At 44.6% G+C, this 20,358-nt stretch overlaps 2 protein-coding genes across 3 annotated transcripts in view; one reads left to right on the top strand and one right to left on the bottom strand.

The window, feature by feature from the left end:
* Positions 1 to 5,600: 5,600 nt before the first annotated feature.
* Positions 5,601 to 6,161, bottom strand: LOC113992691 (transmembrane protein 121B-like). Its single transcript, XM_027730248.1, has one exon. It carries the CDS (start codon positions 6,159 to 6,161, stop codon positions 5,601 to 5,603), a length of 561 nt encoding a protein of 186 aa, XP_027586049.1.
* Positions 6,162 to 6,647: 486 nt separating this feature from the next.
* Positions 6,648 to 20,358, top strand: part of GSK3B (glycogen synthase kinase 3 beta) — a 154,719-nt gene continuing 141,008 nt past the window's right edge. Inside the window, exon 1 of one of the 2 annotated variants that reach the window (XM_027730438.2) lies at positions 6,648 to 6,847. In XM_027730438.2, the coding sequence (XP_027586239.1) occupies positions 6,760 to 6,847 (88 nt within the window). In that variant the 5' untranslated portion in view covers positions 6,648 to 6,759. The remainder of the gene's footprint in view (positions 6,848 to 20,358) is intronic. The other variant, XM_027730439.2, reaches the window with a different exon arrangement.

The following is a 20,358-nucleotide window of genomic DNA, read 5'->3' as shown; positions in this document are numbered from 1 at the left end:
CGTCCTCTTTCTCCCTCACAGAGTTGGCTGTCCTGGGGAGACCTGTACCCATGGAGTTATTTTCAGCCAGGGTAAAACCAGCTGCAACAGCAAGAGCATTTCATTGCAGTTAAGGATGGTAATTTCCATCTGCAGGGAGCCCTTCCAGTGAGGACAGCATCTTGGCCAGGCTTCACCAGGCGTATTGCTGCGTTCTTTGCTTCTTCGGTGATGTAAATGTCTATTTCCAACAGCCTTTTCTCCTTCTGTTGGCACCTTGCACAATGTGCATTGCTTTCTTTCCAAAAACTATTTCAATAGGAACTAGTGAATCCTCTTCCTGCATTTGTGAGAAGGCACAATAAACCTCATCACCCTGCTGCAACACCCCCCAGCTATCTGAAGGAGGAAGCGGAGAAAAATCTCCTTTGTTAGCTGTTTTGCTTGGCTCCCTGTACAACTTCTAGGTCACTGTGACAACTTGGAAACCCAGCCTGGGTCTTCTCCCCTGGCATGCCTCTCCCATACATCTACCAAGATCCAGCTAAAGAGTAGTCCTAGTCCCAGGGCTCCACTTAAGGCTTCCTAGCCCTACATGATTTTCTTGAAAGAACTGAAGGCCTCGGGAGTTAGGTTGGCTTTCACTCTCTTTTCTTTGAAAGTCTCCTCAACAGCCAGTTTGGAAGTTGACTGGGGAGGCAAGGTAATAGTAAGCATGGGACACTCATGGGCCCTTCCACCAATACTGTAGTACAGAGAGAGCAAATGGATGTCAGTCTTGGGCTGCTTGACTGAATCTAGTGTGAGCAAGATGATACACATAGAAGAGTCCAATAATTTTTCTAATTTGAACCCTTTCAGATGTCTAAGGAAGTGGGCATAAATTTTGCTTTCCAGAAAGCAAGTATCTGGAAGTCTTGTCAAAAGCTCATTGGACTGACAGAGCTTCTCAGGCTCTGGACAACATGGTTTTCCAGGGTTATTTATGAAGAGGGTGTGGTGAGACAAATGCTGGGGCAAGGGAAACCATCAAACTGAACAGGATGTTCTCCTGGCACAATGGGAAACCTGATGCCTCTGTCAAGAGCCAGTGGATAGAACCAACCTTAAACCTGTGCAGAACACCAGCAGGGAGGACTTAATTCCACAGAAGGACGGATTTTCCTGCTTATGGAGTCACTGACGTTTTTCAAGTGTCGCAATATTGCCATGAACCTGCATTTGGTGTCTCTGCTCATTCAACTCCTCTGCAAATTTGGAATACGGAAGTTGTCTGTAACTTCTGCTACATTAACCTGTTGAGACCACTTGGCTTTATCAGTTTTGGCAAACTTACCTGGAGACTTGCAAGGCCTGGGTGCACCTACGCACATCCAGATCAGCAAAACATCAGCTGTCCTCTGAAGCAATTGTTGGTGATGACATATTTTGTGACAGGAAATGATTGCAAAATACTGGGTTCTCTGGATTAAAAACTTCTGTCCTGCTCAGAAACATGGATACAACTGGTACGTTCTAAACGTAGATTCCTTCGGGTTTTGTTCTGGGACAAAAATCAAAACCACTTTTCAGGATTTATTGTTTAATCATTAACGCCTGGGCACTCAGTAAATTTGTTACTGTTACAATCTCTGATTTTCCACTGGAAAAAAAATCAAAGTTAAAGTTCAACCATTAATATTGAGTTTGCCCATGCCACTCAAACAAGGGACAAGCCATTACAATATCTCACTAAATTGCTCTGTGGGTAATTGCCCTGGCAATATTAAGGAATTAGATACAAGACTGGTAGATCCATTAATACAGTTTTGATTCACTAGTGCAGTAAAGTTCAAAACAGCCTTGAATGATTGCATCCTTATCAGGCTAGAGGAGGTAGCCCTGTCGCCATGACTTTTGGTGGAATGACCCAACAAGAGCTGCAAGGTAATCAAACAGAAAATATTCCTACTGATCACCCAAAAAGGAAGCAATGGAGAAAGAAAAAGCAGGAGTTCCCTGTGGAGGAACATGTCTATTGGTTCATGTTGGAGCAGACCTATTCAGATTGAAGTTTATGGGGGTATATGAAATGTAAATAGACAAATGAAAATCCCCAAACAAACAAACAAAAAGCCTCCCCTCCTCTTCTACTGAGCTCCTTAAAGCTTTGTTCTACCCAGACATTGTACCAATTTTCCAATTCACTGCCACCTTATGGCATTTCAGAGAGACAACACTTCAGTACTTTCTATCAGACGCTTCACATTTTCAGGCAGCCTCCCTGGGAACTTGGATGTTACAGAAACAGAGCAGCTGTAAAAGTGCCCCATGCATCCCGATTTGGAACAATATTAATGCCTGAGATGCTGGGTTATAACAGCTTGTGAAAACTGATCATCAAAACATCAATTCTATTTATATTTGCAGATTCTAAACAGAGGTCATTTCATCAGCCAAGGGGACAAAATAAATATGGACTTTTCAATGTTGTCAAAAGAGAATCTTTCAGTCTAAAAAAGCAACCAGCTCACTCATGACTCTCAAAAATGATTTTAATTGTCAGCCAGTCCATTTTTGAAATTGAGGATGAAAGCTTAACAGATCCCCTTATTGTGTGTTTAGGGTTTTTCTGCAAGTAGTCTTAGCTAAGGAAACAATCTATGAAAAGACTAACAGAAATTGGAGATGCTTTATAGTTTCTCATCCCTTCAAATACATAATAATCCTCCTTTAAAGCACACTTGTGTGGTTTCCTGGTGGATGAGAAGATGCTATGACTTGAATGGACAGGCTTTGGAGACTTGGTTGGTTAATTATTACTTGGAAATATGGCCAAGATTGCCTAATACGAAACATTGCAGCTGTGATTTTTGTAATATGCATTCCCCAAATGGATGGATAGATTTGGTATTCAGAAAAGTGTCATTAGCAGCAACCAAGTTGTGGTTTTGATTGGTTTGGTACTGAAGAGGAAAGTGGGTGATTTTAGGGAAAGGCTATACTAGATACAGGAGGACAAGCATGAAGTTGTTTTCCTGAAGTAACCTTGTTCTCTGTAAGTGAATGAAGTTGATTTCCCATTTTTATTATCAGGTTGTAGACTCGTTTCAAAGCTTTAAGGGACATTTTTCAAATGGACACTATCAGTATAAATTATGCATTGGTCTGATTCTTATTTACCACTGTTATGAGTAACAGCAAATGCTAAAAGGCAAAGAGCTCACCCTTCCCCACCCGCTTTTTTTGAGTGCCAACTTTTTTAAGAAACAAAGCTCGGCTGTCTCTTCTAAGTCAGTTCTGCTGTTTACGTAGTTGTTTGAAAGAACTTTGTCAGAAAGTAAGAAAATGTGACTTGTGTTAGTGTTTTGATGCTCAAGGCCAGAAAAAATAATTTCAAGCTCATGACTGGAATGCCTGGTTGTGCATTTCAGGTAGAAGAGAGCTGGCCAGTGCCTGGTTGCATATTTGTCTTTTTTATGTAAGAATGCTCTTCAGGGAACTAACCCAATCTGTAGCCCTAATTTTTAACAACAGCTCTACCAAATAAGAGAGAAAATGTAATTTTCACTGTTGGCAGTTTATTGAAAGTGTGTCTCAGCAATGTTTGACACAGTGGTGTCTCAGAGGGGGGGTCAGAAGGATGAGTACAGTAGGGTGGCTTGGGGTGGCTGCAGTACCACTTTGATGTAGTGACTTCAGACCATCTCTTTTAGCCCCTGTTAGGGAACACCACTCTCACCTGCCAGGTTCCCAGCTGCACAGGTAGGTCATGAAGAATCAAACCTTAAATGATCTCATGGTCTTTGTAGTAGGTAAAACCATTCATCATTTAGGAGGCAGAAAAAAGGCTTCCAGAAAACCAAGCAGCCTGGGGCAAGCAAAATGCTGAACGGGACCATTTTGAGAGATGGGGTTTGTTTTCTGCTTTGGAAAACAGCTCTTAGAAAGGATAAATTTTAGCTGCCTTTGGCCAGGTCTGTGTTTGCTCACATAGCAATGGTATTCAGAAGGGGGCTAGAAAAAAAGGAAATCTGGCAATATTTTGATGCCTTGAAAAGAGAACAGCAGCTCTTAGTTAGTCTCCAACACTGGCAAAATATGCTTCTGCTAGCCCAAGTTATTTTGTTTGTGGTATAAACTGTTCTGGCAAGAGCACTTTTTCTTTTAATGGCATAAGCAAGTGGTGCTCAATTTTTGCTGAGGTCTGCTGAGTAATTTTACTGAGGTCACAGCATGCAGCAGTTCTCCAGCGCCTGCTTTGCCAGGGCTGAGAACTGGTGCCCCTGGGGATACTTCAGAGAAGCCCTGAAGAAGTACAAGGTCTTCCAGAACCTGGAACTTGGCATGCCTGGAACTCTAGGCAGGGCCAAGCTCAATCGACCCACGGTGGCAGCAAGACCTGGCCATGAGGGTGTTTAGTGGCTCCAATACAAACTGTGTTTGCTGTCAGGAGGTTTTGCTGTTAACAGCTGAACTGGGAGAACTTTCTAAGAGAGCCTCGATCTCCTTTCCCCCGTTTGGCACAGCTTCTGCAGAATCCAGGGGTTGCCATCAATTCATGTGCCACGTCCATGGCTGTTCCCCCCTAGTCACACCACAGGCCTAAGGGTGACACGAGATCCTGCAAGAAACATGGAGAGGGACTGCTTACAAGGGCGTGTAGCAACAGGACAAGGGGGAATGGCTTCAAACTGAAAGCGAGTAGGTTTAGTTTAGATCTTAGGAAGAAATTTACTGTGAGGGTGGTGAGGCACTAGAACAGGTTGCCCAAAGCAGGTGTGGATGCCCCATCCCTGGAAGTGTTCAAGGCCAGGTTGGATGAGGCTTGGAGTGACATGGTCTAGTGGAAAGTGCCCCTGCCCGTGGAGCGGGGCTGGAACTGGATGGTCCAACCCATCCTGTGATTCTGCGACAGCACTGTGCGCGTCAGCGCCATTGTCTTTCACAGCTCGACGAAGCAGGACCGCGGCACCTCGGTGCCTGACGGATTTTAGACACAACTCCCGCCGCTCTGGGGCTCCCTTCGCGCCGCCCCAGACGCGCTCCCGGCGGGCTGGCCCGCGAGGTCGCGCCCGAGGGGCGGTGTCCGCTCGCGCTGCCGGCCGCGCATGCGCGGCGCTGCCCCGGCCCCCGCAGAGGCGAGCGGCCGGGGGGAGCGGCCGCGCTCCCGGCGGGAGCGGCCGCGCCCGCGCGCACCGCCATTGGCCCGCGGCGGGCGGCCTCATCGCCGCAAGCCAATCGCCGCGCTCCGCCGCGGGAGCCAATGGCAGCCCGCGGCCGCGCTCCGCCCCGGGCTGCGGCTCGGAGCCGTCCCAGAGACGTGTGACGGAGCCATCGCGGTCGCTCATTGGCTGTCCTGCCCCGGCCCCGCTCGGGTTGGCCCTGCGATAGCCGGAAGGGAGCCCGCCCTGCCATTGGCCGCCCGGCCGCGCTGCTAGGGCGGCGGCGGCCCGCTCCCATTGGCTGTCCGCCCCGCTTCGGGGAGCATCGGCCGCGCCCGCGGCGGCGCCGCGATTGGTCACGACCCGTTACGGGCACTCCCGTAACGGCCCCGCGATTGGTCCCGAGCGGGCTCGGGCGTTTCCGTGCGGGCCTCGGGCCGGAGCTCGCGGGCGCGCCGGGGCTGCTCGGCCGGGTATTCACAGACGGCACTTACGGCCGTTCCGCAGCGTGGGGCGGCGGCAGCCACGGGCGGCTGCGCGGCTTTGGCGCACGCACAGAGCGCAGCGGCGGGAGCCCGGCACGCAGCGGAGGCAGCAGCGGGGACAAAGGGACCGATCGGCAGGAACGGGGAGGGGGGCCCGGCGGGAGGCTTCAGCCGGGCGCGCGAGTCCTACGTCCCTTGGGCGCCTCGGGAAGCAGCAGCAGCCGCAGCAGCAGCCGCAGCAGCAACAACCGCCGCCGCCGCCAGCGCTCTGAAGCCGGGCTGAAAGACGAGCAGGGAAGCCGCCGCCGCCGTCATGGCCTGTGTCGCCGCCGCCGCCGGTCGCCGCCCGCAGTGCAGCGTGCCCAGCCTGAGCCGCCGCCAGGTGCCCGTGCGGGCGCAATGAGCAGCGTGGCCACCGGAGCCACCGCCACCACAGCGCCGCACTGAGCATCAGCGTCAGCGAGCAGCGAGGCCGCCCGGACCGCCTCACCCCCCTCCGCGCGCCGCGGATCCCGCCGCCGCCGCCGGATCCTATTGCGAGCAGTAGCCTCATCGCCTCCGCTCGGCGGTACCCTCGAGATCCCTCCGCCGGGGGAGAAAAAAATAGTCCCGTTGCTTGCTGCCTCCCTCAGAGGCGAGGGGGAAGGAGAGGAGCGGGGACGGGGGAGGGAAGAGGAGGAAGAAAAAGAAGAAAGGAAAAAAAAAGGAAAGAGATAAAATAAAAGGAGAGAAGCGCGGCGGCGGGATCGGAGGAGCCGGGCCGCGAGCCTCCGCCCCATGTGACTGGCGCCCGGGGTGGGGGCAGCGAGGCCCAGTGAACCCACCTCGCTCGGGAGCGGCGCCGGGGGGAGGCGGCTCTCGGACCCACCGGCGCGGCCGGGAAGGATGGTCGTGTGAGGAGCGGGCGGCGCGAGGAGGAGCAGGAGGAGGCAGGAGAAGAAGCAGCAGCCGCCGGGCGACAGAGACCGAGAGGGGAGGGGGCTTCCCCGGGGGGGGGAAGGGGGGGTCCCGGCGTTTCATGTGGCGCGTCCCGCCCGTCTCCTGCAGCTGAGCGACCGAGGGAGCGGCAGGCGGGCCCGCCGGGGCGAGGCGGAGGGCGAAGGCAGGAAGAGGAGAGAGGTGATCGCCGTCGGGGCAGAGCGGGGGAGACCATGTCCGGGCGGCCCAGGACCACCTCCTTCGCGGAGAGCTGCAAGCCGGTGCAGCAGCCCTCGGCCTTCGGCAGCATGAAAGTCAGCCGTGAGTATCGTGCCCCCCTCGGATCGGGCGGTGAGGGCCGCGGGGGCTCCCCCCGCCCTTCGCCCGGGCGGGGAGCGGCGAAGGGAGTCCGGCCCCAGCCCCGGCGGCTCCTTTCTCTCCCCTTCCCCCCCCATTAACCTTGAATAGGCGCACGCCGCCGCTCCGTGCGGGGCCTGCTGGACGGAAAATCCCGGTGGGTTTGTCCTCGTCCTTAGCTCCTGGTCGCTGCCAGCGGCCTCTGGCTCGTTAAAAAGCCATTTTTTTACCCCCTTTGTGAAACGGATTGGGAGCTCCGTAGCCTGTATTTCCTTTTTATTCCCAAACCCAACCAAAAAAATCATCTCCTCGACAGAGGAGGGAAACGAATTGCCGGCACACAGGTATGGGACCGTGACATCATTCACGTTCATTATGGCGCTTTTTTTTTTTTTTTTTTTTTTTAAGCTCTCTTGGCTTTGAAGGGGAGAGAGCATGGAAGGTTTTTCCATGCACCCGTAGATCGGGTGTGAGCACCTTTTAGTCCAGCCATTAAAAGAAAAAAAAAAAAAGGGAGGGGGAGGGGATCTTACAAAAGGTGTCTCTAATATCCTCCAGGCTCTGGCAAAATACTCAATAGAAGGGATGGGAAAATGGTTATTTTGAAATAACTAGTCTGTTGGCTTACATGTCGAGCTCGGCGTTCCTTCTCCGATTTTCTGATCAGAGGAATATTTTTAATAATGAGGCCTGTGCTTTATTCTGCACAGGCATGTCAGAAATTGTCCTTAATGTGTGCCCATCCTTCGTATTTTAGCTGGTGGGGTTAGCTGGTGTATGTGAATTGAAAATATGTATTAAATCTGAACAAATGTACATTGTGAATACAAAAAGGCCCTGTTCTGTGCCGCTGAAGATCGGCTATGTGCTTAGGGAATTTCTTAACTCCGGATTTGAATATGTTCACATTAACAACTGAATTGTTCTTCCGGATTCATATTAACAGTGTAGTTTTCAGAGATACTTTCCTTTTTCTTGCGGAAATGCAGGGTGACATCTTTATGAGACCGGGAATGCTCGACATGCATTGCCATTCGATTGATCTATTTGATACTCGTGTACAGCCACACCTGACATGGCTCTGTGGGAGCATGCCTGCATCTATCACATAGTTTATGCATTTCCTGCCAAAGGGCTGTGAGACCGTGAGCTTTTTGACAGATCAGAAATCTTGATGTTTTTCTGCACTGAAATGTCTTCCACTGCGGTTGAGGCTTTGAAGAGAGCATTTGGCTCAGGGGTCTGTAGTCCACCTTGTATCTGCATGATCAGTGTGCCAGCAGCAGTTCAGAAAACATGAGTGCAGTTAACCCATATTAGCAGCATGAGAGCATATGTTTGATCCGCTCCAACATTAGCATTTATTAAGGACTGCTGATTTGTGCTGGGAAAAAACATTGGTGACTCCATTTTAATTTATTGCTTTACTTTACATGCCTGTGGAATGGAAAGCAGGTCTTGTTGATCAGTATTTCTGCAGGTGGCAAGCGAGACCTCAACCTGTCATGCTCAGCAACTAAATTTGTCTTATTCAGGCACTGCAGTTTGATTCTTGAAAGGTCATTGATGCTTCTTTCCCTTTTATTTGAGGTCAGAGACTACACAGATGTTTGCCTGTGAAGAGGGTGCTAACTGATGCAGACTTACAAGTTTGCAAATATGATTCAATCCCAAGTGTATAACACTGAGGGAGAAACAAAGGCCGTAGCATAAAGCGCATGCACTTGTGATAACCCCCCCAGTCGCTCTAGTCATGTGCTCCTGGTCCTTCTGCTGTCTGGAAAAAAATGTCAGAACAAAGCAACAGAACCACACTCAAGGACTCTGTGGGAAATGCAGTTTCTATTTTCAGTTAATCCATCCATGTAAGACAGCCTGGGAAGTTAACTTTTTTTTTTCTTTTTTTTCTTTTTAAGTGAGAAAAATTCCAAGGTGTCAAAAAAGGTGGTCCTTTGCTGATTAACAGGAGTCTTGGTAACATCTTTGTAACATGATGTAGCAAGCTATCTATTGACAGATATTAAGTGCTTGTATGGTGAACAGAGAGTTTGGTCGGCTCTTTTGTTTTTGTTTATATATATATATATATGTATATCTACAGATACTCAATTGTGTTCTGAGCCCCTTTGAGTTAAATCTGGGACAGAAGAGTCCTCATGAAATAGGTAAAAATTGATAGACTGGTATCTTCTGAGTCTCTTGGACATCTTTAGAACCTCTGTCTTGGCGTGGGTCTTTTGCAGGGAGTAGAACCTGACTTGTTTAATGTCAGCCTTTTTGGTTTTATTTGTAAGACGGGAGGAGCACTGAAATCAAATGATGAAGTCACTGCTGCTCTGGTGTCTCTGCAGCTATTGCTTGTCCTGGCTGAGCGCTACAACAATTACCTAGGAAGGATGGATTCAAGGGATGAGAAAGGGATTGATAAAATGCTGGAAGGAGGGTTCACTGTTCCTTGTGTTACCTGGGAGGAGCACTACTAGAACCGTGCTGCGATGGCCCTTCTCTCCAAGGTATATGGGGGAGAAAGGGTGAGCAAGGATTTTTCATCTCTTTGCTGTGTAATTTATTGGATTTATGAAACTTCATTCTCAGAAGTTGGTAAGAAAACATGAGCCTTAAAGGGAAGGATGGGAGATTACCAACAGCTGCTTGTCCTTTGACTGTTGGGAAAGATGACTTCTCGTGTATTGCTCTCGTTGCTCTGTAAGGGGTGTTACAAAGGTTTTAACATCCCCACAACAGTAGGAACCCTATGGCCTTCATGTATCTCTTTCAAGCCATACATCCACCTTCTGAAATCTGACTATTTTTATTTCTCTATTTATAGAGAATCCACCGTATGGATTTTTACATTGAAGTCGTTCTCAAATAGGGTATTCTTTGTGCGGGTCAGTGTTGCTGGTTTGTAGGCTTTACAGGAAAAAAAAAAAGTGTGTGTGTGTTCCTTGTGTTGAGCCTATCCTTCAAAAGGAGGGAGCTGAACTTGCAGTTCTCCACTTGCTGATACTATCAACCTGCTCGATGTAGTGTGAGAAGAGATATGAGCTGGAAGCTTTCTTTTGTTCTTCACCTAGTTGCTCTTGCATTACTTCCAGATGTACCTTGTTTCTCAAATGGGACAAAAATAATCCTGAAATATAAGGGGCAGTCATGCAACACATAACCAAAAATATCTGTATAAAAATAGAAGTCTCAAAGTTTGCAGTTTAAGAATTTTCATTTAATGACTGTAGAATTGATTTTTTTTTTTCCCTTCCTTGAACTTCTGGAAAATAAGTGTTTCAAGTAACACCAAGTCCTTGTAGACAGCAGTACTTATTATAACTGTAGCCAATTATCTTGATGGTCTGCAGTGAATAATGTCTTGGCTAACACTTGCCATGAGAGTTTTTTGCTCCATGTGTGACTGTCATGTCTCTGTAATTGGTTCTGCAGAATTTGTCAACTTGGAGGGTGAGGGAGGCAATTTTATTTGCTTTAGCTAGTTCTGATGTTGAACACAAACTCTTTGTTGCAAAATCTAAAGGACAGTCTTGTAATAATTCATTTTGGACTCTGTGGAAGAATGTTACAGTGGTGCCAAACTTGGGCTTCGTTGTTTTTCTTTTCTTCTTAGATTCACTGGGGTTTTTTTGTACTGTAAAATCTCCTGAAAGCACAATAGCTTGGTAAACCTATATTGCTGTGTACTGTTCACTCGTGGTACTGCTGCTGGCATTTGAGCATGATAGCTGTTTAAAAGTGGTTCATGAAGGAATAAAATCTGTGAGTTTGTTCTCTCTTAGTTGCTACTCCACAAGCCAGTACATAAAAGTGACTGCTTTTGAGGTAGCCTGTGGTGTCTAGGTGACAGTTGAGTTTAATACCGCGTGGTGTCCAGGTAGGTGTGTGGGAAGAGCCTTGGAAAAGAGCACCCTGGGTCCCTTCGGGGAGAAGGAATGAGTGGGGTTGTTGAAACAGGCGAAATGATCGAGATAATACCACCTGGTGTTTCTCAACCCAGTTAGGGTAGGGCCCTCTCTATTGCTTTGATAGCAGTTTCTGCCTAATTGGTTTCTGAAACTGAAAGCCGCCCATCCTGCTTTCCTTGCTGGAGAGAGGAAGATCCCTCCCTTCCAGAAGCCTGCTGAGCGGTATGTGTCTGGCCGTTGCTGATCCTAGCCCTGTCCAGCTTTCTGACTGCTGCTGGGTGAACAGCTTTCCTCATGCCTAGACTGGAAAAAATTGCACCAATGGGGTCAGCAAATGAACACGTGTGCGGGAGTGAAAAGTGTTTCGTGCTATAGTGTCCCAAAGTCGTGCCTTGCAGTCTGAAAAGGAATAGAACAACTGTCTGCTGTACTTAATTCTAATGCTGCCAAACTATTTGCTCTTTATTCATGCCATTAGGTAGTTGAGCAGAAAAACAACTAATTAAAAAAGCGAGGCCTGCCAGTGGAACCTATCAAATGATAGTTTGACTAATTATTGTGCTGTGTCCTCCATGTCTTATTTTTGTATGTCGTTTTTGTTTTGGTTTTCTTTTTTTTTTTCCTTTTAAGACGTACTGGAGATTATCCTAAACCTTTTTCTTTTCATTCCATCTCTGTTCTGCACATTTCCTCTTCTCTACACTGTTTCTTGTAGGTGATCCTGTTGTATTAACACTTGATTCACCTTTTGTGTTTCTTAGCAATATTGTAACCGTCTTGTTCACCTGTTAATACATCTGTGGAAACCCATATGGCTTATGGAGTATATTCCTTGCCTGTATGAGTCCCGGCTCTGGAAGTTGTATCACTTTGTCTGTTAACTTGATATAGGGTCTTATAGGTATCACAAAGTAGTAGAGGGGACATAAAGAAAGTAGCAATTCTTTGACATATATTGCTGAAGACCACCCCACAGACTGAAGGGTTTCCCTCTACTGCCCCAAAAGAGTTCTTTCATTTTCATGTGTTCTATCTTTAAGAGGTATTTTAGTTAGAACATAAAGGATTTTTCCTTTATTGGTGTCAAGTTTACTCACTACAGGTCTTCATAATGATACAAATCTCTGGAATATGGGCTGTTGATGTTCCCTGACCCCATGCTCTCCCTCAAAGTGGATGAATGGGTGATGTAAGGAAGATCCTGAAAGCCCGTAGGGTATCTGTATCTCAAAAAGCTTGCAGTTAAAGCTTTGCGCTGTGACCAGCTCTAGCATTTTCTGAAATGAATTAATGCTAAACCCCTTAGTTATTTGAATGCATGAGCTAATAATGTGCAAGGTGGTTGGAGAACACTTGGAGCCTTTTGATTCAAGCTGTTGGAATATTTTTATTTTAAATGACTTTGAGTCCTATTTTAAACTGAAAAGTCTGTTACCTTTGAGTTTCCAGAAATTTCTGTAGAAGACTTAAGTCTTGAACATTTTTTCTGGAGTTCTCTCCCTTTTGATTTTGTTAAAAAAATTTAACTTTATTCTGAGGACTTTTAGTCACCCAAAACTAGTGTGGGAAGTGCTAAAGTGGCTGTCTCCTGCAGTAGCTATATGGCTGGTGCAGTTACTTGGCTGCTTTCTGAATTTAACAAGCATCAGCCCGGTGCAGCCTTGAAAGACAAACAAAACTTTTGAAGTCAAGCAACTAGGGAAAGGAGATTATCGGAAGTCTGAATGCCTCGCAAAACAGCTCTCCACTTTTTTCTTTGACCCAAGTCCATGTGAAATCCAAAAATTTGTCTTTTCTGAACTTTTCTCAGTAAGCTGCACAAGTAGGTGCTCTTTTATTTACGTATGTTGAAAATAAATGCTAATTACAGCTTTTACAAGAAAAAGTACTCCCTCAGCCATAAAGGCTCAAACCCATAGCGTGCTCTACAGGTCAGACCTCCTCTCTTCAGATGCAAAACCAGGAACCCCCTTGTCACTTCTCATCTTATGGGGATTGTTGCCAAAGTGCTGTATACTACCACTGGGAGAGGTGTAAGTTTGGAGACATAATCCCACTTTGTATTTTTGAATTGATTTAAAGTGTAACCGTTGGAGTGCATTGTAGCAGTCTGGTCTTGAGGTGAGAAGGGTGTGAGACGAGGTAGCAAAATACAGGTCTGTGAGAAATGGCTTCAGCATCATAGTCATGCTCAGACAACTGTTCCTGGTCAGTGCTGCTGTATCTCATCAGACAGAAGCCTAAAATTAATCTCTACCTGAAGCTTTACAAACTGGATTTGGATAACAACTATTTACTTTCACCCAATCTTCAGAATCCCTCCTGCTCCTGTAGGTGCCAGCTTACCATTCCGTAGAGAGAGGGTCAGTTATTTAGGTGCAGTCCATGAGAATAGTATGTTTGACTCAGTCCTATATTTTAGAACAGTGCTGCTGTGTGATGTTTTGTCAGGGCAGTAGAAGAGGTAAGATGATGGTATTTCAAGAGAAATACATGTTGGAGACTGTACTGAAAGCACTGCTATATATCTCTGAGAATTGTCAAAAGGATGGATGCCCAGAAGTCATACTGCTGTGCCTCTAAAAGAAGTGGACAGTGATTTTTCTTGTGTGATCAGTGCTATCAAAGAATCTTTTCATTAGGTGCTCTTGCCACAGATGACTTGTCTGTTGTTCGGAAAAGGAAATAAAGCAAAGCAGTTCACTCTGTACTTTTATCTCTTGCAGACGGGAAGTAGATCTAAGCATTTAAGGCAGTTTGTGTTCTCACCTAGTCTGTCTTATAATGGAAGAAAGGAAAATGGTAAGATAGGTTGTCAATGTCAAGCACTGAGGGTTTTTTTTTTTTTTTTTTTAACAAAAGCCATGCAGCAATAGCTCCTTCTGAAGGGATGGCTCCAGTCCTTACCCAGGAGCATTGCTACTTCTCCATGGTAGAGGATTCTGCATTTTCTGGCTTAGCCTCATCAGTTGAGGAAGGGGCATTTAAATGTGTATCAGTGCTTCCTGCACAGGCACTTGACTAGTCAGTTGACTGAATGAAAGTGGGTTGCCAGGTATCTTCCATGCGGATTAATTTCTTGATGATTTGCCAGGTTTCTGTGTGGTTAATATGGAGTCAGTTTACTTGAAGGAATAACGCTGTGGGCCTGCAGTGGGCCTTGGTGCCTGCCACAGGAAATTCGCTTCAGCTTGCGCGTAAGAACTTAAAGCTGAGAAAAATACAGCTTTATAGCTTTGTAATAGGTCCGAATGGGGCTGAGTGTCTCTTGCTTTTTAGGGTGTAATGATCAATGTAGCCGTGTTGAAAGTATTTTTGTGTCTGAAAAGTGTCTCTTAAAGATGACATATCACAGGAACGTGTAGTGGTTACAGTTACGTTGCTCGATGTGTCTCTTCAGGCAGTTGGACTACTAACACGTTTCTTCAAATATGCCCAAGTGCCTGACAGTAGATGATCAGTAGATCTCTTGTTAGGATCAAAATGAAAAGGGAAGATGTTTCTCATTGCCACCACTGTATAGGTAATGCTGTGGAGGGTGTATGGGGCTTAAAAATATCGTCCCTGCACTGTGCTGCTCTCTATGCATGAGGATAAGTGTTTGTGTAGTGGCAAAAATTGGCAGTCTTTTGGGTCAGAGCACTTAGAAGGAGAAAAGTTGGGTGTTGGCTCTGAAGTTGTAACCAGAAGGGAAGTAGCAGCTGAATTTTTCCAGCCAAGGCAGACGTCTTACAGCCACATCATCTCTCCTGACTTTTTTAGTAGGAATATAATTCTTGTCGGCTACAAGCCCTGTAGTTCAAAGTAATATCTTTTGCCAGGAATGCGGGCAATTGTTTAGTTTTCAGACAGGCCAGGAATATGTTTTGCAGAAAGATAAACTGTGACTGTTGCTGCGAGGAAGAATTTGATTTTTCTTGCAGTGTAGAAAGAGGAAAACTATTTAGTCACAGTTGATGGTGCCAATCTGTTTTCTTGAATTGCACCCTGCTGTAAACAGTTACGTAGAACATATAATGCCATTTGTACCTCATCTCATCTGCTTAGTTTGTTTTAAGTATCTATTTAAAAAAAGTAGCACAATGAATTGACCTGTATGAGTGGGTTTCCTGGAGAGAGGAAGGGGACGCAAATGCATCAGCCTAAACAAACAGAATATTTGGTTGTTGACCAAGTAAATAAGAATCATTTGGTGCAGATATTTATCCCCATGAATGAAGCCCATAGCCATAAATTAATTTCCCCACATCTGTGTGATTCAGTATCAGAATCAGAAAGAATGTTTTGTGCCTTGCTTAGAGAATAAAAGCTTTCTGGCAAGGCATCCTCTTTGCAGGTGAGTAGATTTAAGGCTTCTGGAATGTTTTTTCTTTATATATAACAATTGCTCAATTGAAACCTAAAGAAGCGGAAAACAGTGTTGTCCTTGAGAAGATCATATCTGTTGACCATTTCACTTCTAATCTTTCAGTCTTACTCATGATCGTGTGTACTGCCTTGGGAACCATGGGTATGTATAGTGTCATGCGGCACAGTAGTTGCAAGTTGACATTTTTTTCTGTGTTCCTCAGAGAATAGAGAAACATTACTAATCAAATTTGAGTTTTAGAGACTTGGAAATTGTTAATTTTGTATTACACATTGTACTAGCCACAATGGATCGCAGAGTTGATTTGACTGCTGGGGAAATGCTTTAAAGGCCCATGGGAGGCTGGGTGATTTTTCTGTTGTCTGGGTTTGTCTTCTGGTGGATCAGCTACTGAATGTACTGGAGACAAAAGCATGAGGTTTGTGCCAAGGGGGTGAACTTTACTACTCCAGAAATCGTGGACCCAAACTTCAGAACTGGTCAATGAGAGGGCAGGCAGAGCTTTAATTTCAACTCCCAGAAGGGAGGATACTGGCATTTTTAGATTGAGCTCAGCTTGAGCTGGCCTCTTCTTTGATCAGTGCGATGGGCATGAGCTGGTTTGGGATTGTTTACGGGTTCTTATTATGCAAGTGACATGGGATGGCAGTTGAGTATGTTTGATGGACTCTTTACATGTCCAGGTAATAATGTTGACCCGCAAATTCTCTGAATGTCATTCAATTGGAATGTCTTTTAGAAACTTAGTTGGCTTAATGGAAGATCTTGTTAGGGTAACGAATGCTACCAAATCTCCAAATCTCTTCTGGTTCATGATAGACTCAACTTCAATGGACTGAAGCTTCTCTTCAACTAGAGTTACTGAGTTTCAGTGTCCATGGAAGCTGACAAGGGCATTGCTGGGATCTGTGACAGCAAAGGAATGATGGCTGTTTTCCCAGGTGGCACGTTTGAAATGCCTGTGGGATTTTGGAGACAGGTACAGATATTCATGAGGCAACAAGCAACATTTTCTGTTTGGTGTCAATGCCGTGGATTTATGCAATAGCCTGTGGATTATTTTTTTTTTTTTTATGATAGACTGGATTATTTTTTCAATGGTAATATTTGAGCAGTTCATGATTGACTGTAAATTTTTATTATAGTGGGCTGACTCTAAAAGGGAGTAGTGAAGAAATGTTTATGCTGTGTCCCTAACTTTTAATAATTATGATACTTCAGAAATGCTCATTGAGACAGTGACACTGACTGCATTTCAAAATATCTGGTGAAAGCCTAATTTTATTCTTACCTTGTGGCATAATTATAAAACATAAATTTCTTCTAGAGTTAGTTTAGAACACGTGGTATCTACATATGCCTTTTAGGTGTTTTTAGTTTATTTGAACACTCTGGAGTTGGTGTTTTTTTTGTTAATTTTGTCCTTTTTTTCTTTTAAATGAAGAGCAACTGAAACTGGAAAGGAGTTCCTGGCAGACCAGTTCAAAATCAGTAGGCTCCAGCTGAGAGAAATCATGATAAATTGTCCTCTAGCAACTCCTTTTACTCTAGTACTCTTTACATGTATTTGAGTGTAGCAAGGCACACCCATATGCACTGTCAGAAATATGGAGGGGAGGAGATCATTTAGATTTGTGAGATTTGGAATTTAAACCTAGACCATGTGTGAAGGCTTTGCTTTAAAGCTTCTGCCTTAAATCTTTTACAGACTGCTCTAAATGTATGAGCACAAAAGTTTATCTTTACATGCAAAGCTGCTCATGGTATTCTTGTTTGAGTATCTGGGAAGACTGGTGAGCTGTAGGCTTTAACTTGCTTATTGTGGGTATTTACACTTCCTGTGTAATCCAGTGTCTTCTGTACTGTGGTGCTGTCACCTCTCCCAGCATTCTTGCGTGCTGCTCTGCTTCCAGTGGAGTCTGAAAGTTGTAGTGCACTGGTGTCTGGGTTGCTGGTGTAGGGGTTCACCTGCAGAGGTGAGCCAGACTCACCTGGTCTTTGCAGGTGTGCCTTAAGTGTGTGAAGGGAGTTAGTAATTCTTGCAGGGGAGAAAAACTCAAAACCAAGGCTGCTGGGGTGGCATCTCTGACTGGTATGCTACTATGCTAAATATTTTTCTGGGAATCATGAGGAAGAAGTGTATGGAAAATATATCAGTAGTCCATTAAACTGTGGAAGTGATGCAGGGCATTTATGAAGAGAACAAAGTGTTGACGCTGAGGACTTTTGAGTATTATAGTTTTGCTTTGAGACTGTAGGTGCAATTTTTTTATGACTGTAATGTATTTGAAAGACCTGTTATTTCTGAGTATAGTAGAGAACAAAGACAAGTATTTCTAAAAAGTCACTTAATATCCAGGATTTTGTCAGGAAAACTAGTTAATAAAGGTATAGGGAATTTGTCTGCATATGAAGAGGAATAATTAGCTTTCATCTGACACTAAAGAGAGAAGATGTTCCTGAACTCCTGAAGAGATGTTTGTTGAAATCACTTGAATTTCTCTGGACATCTCTTGTGCTGTTTAACTTTGATTTCTCATTCTGTCTGTATTAAAATGAAACCTACTCATACTTAGGAAACACACAGCAAGTTAGGTAGTCATTATTTGACCACTGTTATTTCTTAAAACTTCTTCAACCCTAATATATGAAATTATTCTGTGTGTGGAATTGGCTCTGGCAGATGTATTACTTGTTTTTGTGCTTAGGTAGAAAGTCAGTCATTAAACATTAAATATTCAACGGCCTCAAATTACCTTTCCCTCATTTTTAAATGAAAATACAAAGAGCTAATGCAATAATTCTAGCATTCTGCCAGATTTGTAAATTATATATGAAATGTTCTCCTTTGTAAAATGTACCTCTTTGGATGTCCTGAGGTAGACTATATAGTGTGTCACTCTTCAAATGTTGTGAAAAATGGAATGGAACAATAGTGACGTAATGGAAGCTGGGAAGTCTGACTTGAGAGTTAGTGCTGCTACTGTAAGTTCAAGAGTGTATTTTCTTCTGTAAAATGCAGGAAAGTAGGCAGTTATGAATCACTTTTGCTTCAACTTGGCATAGCATTAAGGAAAAAAATATTCCTCTGTGCTACTAGGATAAATAGCTGAAAACCTCCAGAAGTTGTTCAAAACTGCCCTTTTAAAAAATATTATGCTCTTCAGATTCTTACACAGTGACCCATGCCAGTGCTGTTCTTTGAAGAAAAGAATATGTAGACCACATAAATGAAACTTCTCCTAAGAGGAGATCAACCATGGAACGTGCTGGTAAATGGAGTCAATGATGTGGCATGAAAGTGCTTGTTTAAAAATACATCATCCACTAAAAACTTCAAATGTCTACTTTTATGGAATACTGTTGATTTTTTTCCTCCAGGAATTCTGTCACTGCATCATTTTCATTTTTTTGGCTTTATGCAGCTGAGAGCTCTTTGTTCCCTTAAACTGTTGTTGGATGTGGGCAACAAGATGCCGTGCTGGAGAACTATGTAATTTATTGTTAGGTAAAGTTACCAAATGTGCTAAAAATGGAGGCCATATGTGTATATATAATTTAAGGTGTATATCTGTATGCATGCCTCTTGTTAGTTGCTTGGATGTTATTCTTTTGGGTGTTTGCTTATGGCTGCTCTGCTCTCGAAGACACAAAAGTGGATTAGGCAATGCCTTGATCTGACCCAGTATATCTGATCTTACAAATGAAATATCTTTATATTGTCAGTGCTCACTTTCACAATGTTAGCTATTTCATATATTCTGGCAGAAAATCAGACTTCTGTTTGTCTAAGAAGGATCTGCAGCCATTATAAAATATATGTTCCTTTGAAGTTAGTCAGGACTCGTGCTCAGACTAGAAGGGTGGGTCAAGGGACTTCTGCAGAGTTTTCTTTAGTGTACAAATAAGTTTTTTTGCAGCTGATCTGAGTAAAATTTCTAGACTTGCAGATTGCACTCCATCAGAGGTGCTCCATTGACTGAAGAGCATGTGTTTCAAGTGATCTTGACAAAGCAGTGGTACCTAGTAGGGTGAAATATAAGAGGGGCAGATGTTGTCTCTTAGTCTTCAGTAAGATTTGGCTGTGCAGATAACAGGGTGGGGAGTAACAGGGAAGGTAGATCTGCAGAGAAGAATTTGTAGTTAGATGTTTGCATGATGGCCACAAGTCAACTGATGTTGGAGAACTAGCAAGTCTTTTACTGGATGTATTTACAGCAATGTCACGTAAAATACATGAAGTTAGCCTTCTCACTTCTTGGCATGCTAATGAGCTAAAGTGCAGCACCTAGTTTTGGTGTTGCACTGGGAGAAGAGTAGTTGTAGCAAAGGAGAATGGTCAGAGGTCTAGAAAATGTGCTTTAAGGGAACACTGGAAGCACTTTGGATGACCTTTTTTTTATTTTTCTTTTTTTAGAGGAGACCGAAGGGAGATTTCTTTTGACAGTGTTCTCTCAGTATACAAAAGATAGCTGGAAAGAAAAGACTAAGCTGTTGTCTCACCTGCTGGAGATGAAACAATCTGTGGTCTTGAACTGCAGCAAACATTCATTAAGTTAGTTGAGTCAACTTTTAAGAACAGGAACTGGAATAGATTAGGGAAGCTGTCAGATTCCCAGTAGTACCTGTTTGAAAAATGAAGATGTTTGCCAGGTAATTTATATATAGAAGTTTGGAGAGGTCTTAATTAAGACAGCCTGTAGTCCCCTATGGAATTATTTTATGTTGTTCCAGTTATTTCTGCATGGTCTTGGGATGAATTTCAGTTATAGCACACTGATCCTCTTCCTTCTCCCTTGGGATGAAGTAGCCTTGTGTTACTGGCATCTTGCTGACAGTTACTGGATGTGAAGATAAGGATTTGTGAAACTGGCCACAGCTTTAACACTTCAAAGCTAGATAGATCATCCTAGAGAAGTCACCTAGTCCAACCCCCTGAAATGAGCAGGGGCATCTTCAAGTGGTTCAGGTTGTTCAGAGTCCCTTCCAGTCTGACCTTGAATGTTTCTAGGAATGGGGCATCTGCTACCTCTCTGGGCAACCTCTCCCAGTGTTTTCACTACCCTCGTAAAAAAAATTTTTCCTCAGAGCTAGTCTCAAAGAACTTCCTTAGTGCTGGAGTTTAGGTAGATGTACTGTGTTTGGAAAAGCAGTTGGGGAGTGTTTTTAGTTAGAGGTTTTAAAACTGCTCT

This window comes from Pipra filicauda, unplaced genomic scaffold (assembly GCF_003945595.2).
Source record: "Pipra filicauda isolate LSUMZ 115617 unplaced genomic scaffold, ASM394559v2 scaffold69_size3009148_pilon, whole genome shotgun sequence".
Classification (NCBI taxonomy): Eukaryota; Metazoa; Chordata; class Aves; order Passeriformes; family Pipridae; genus Pipra; species Pipra filicauda.
Note: the sequence above shows the minus strand (reverse complement) of the source record. Positions and strands in the feature narration are given on the sequence as shown.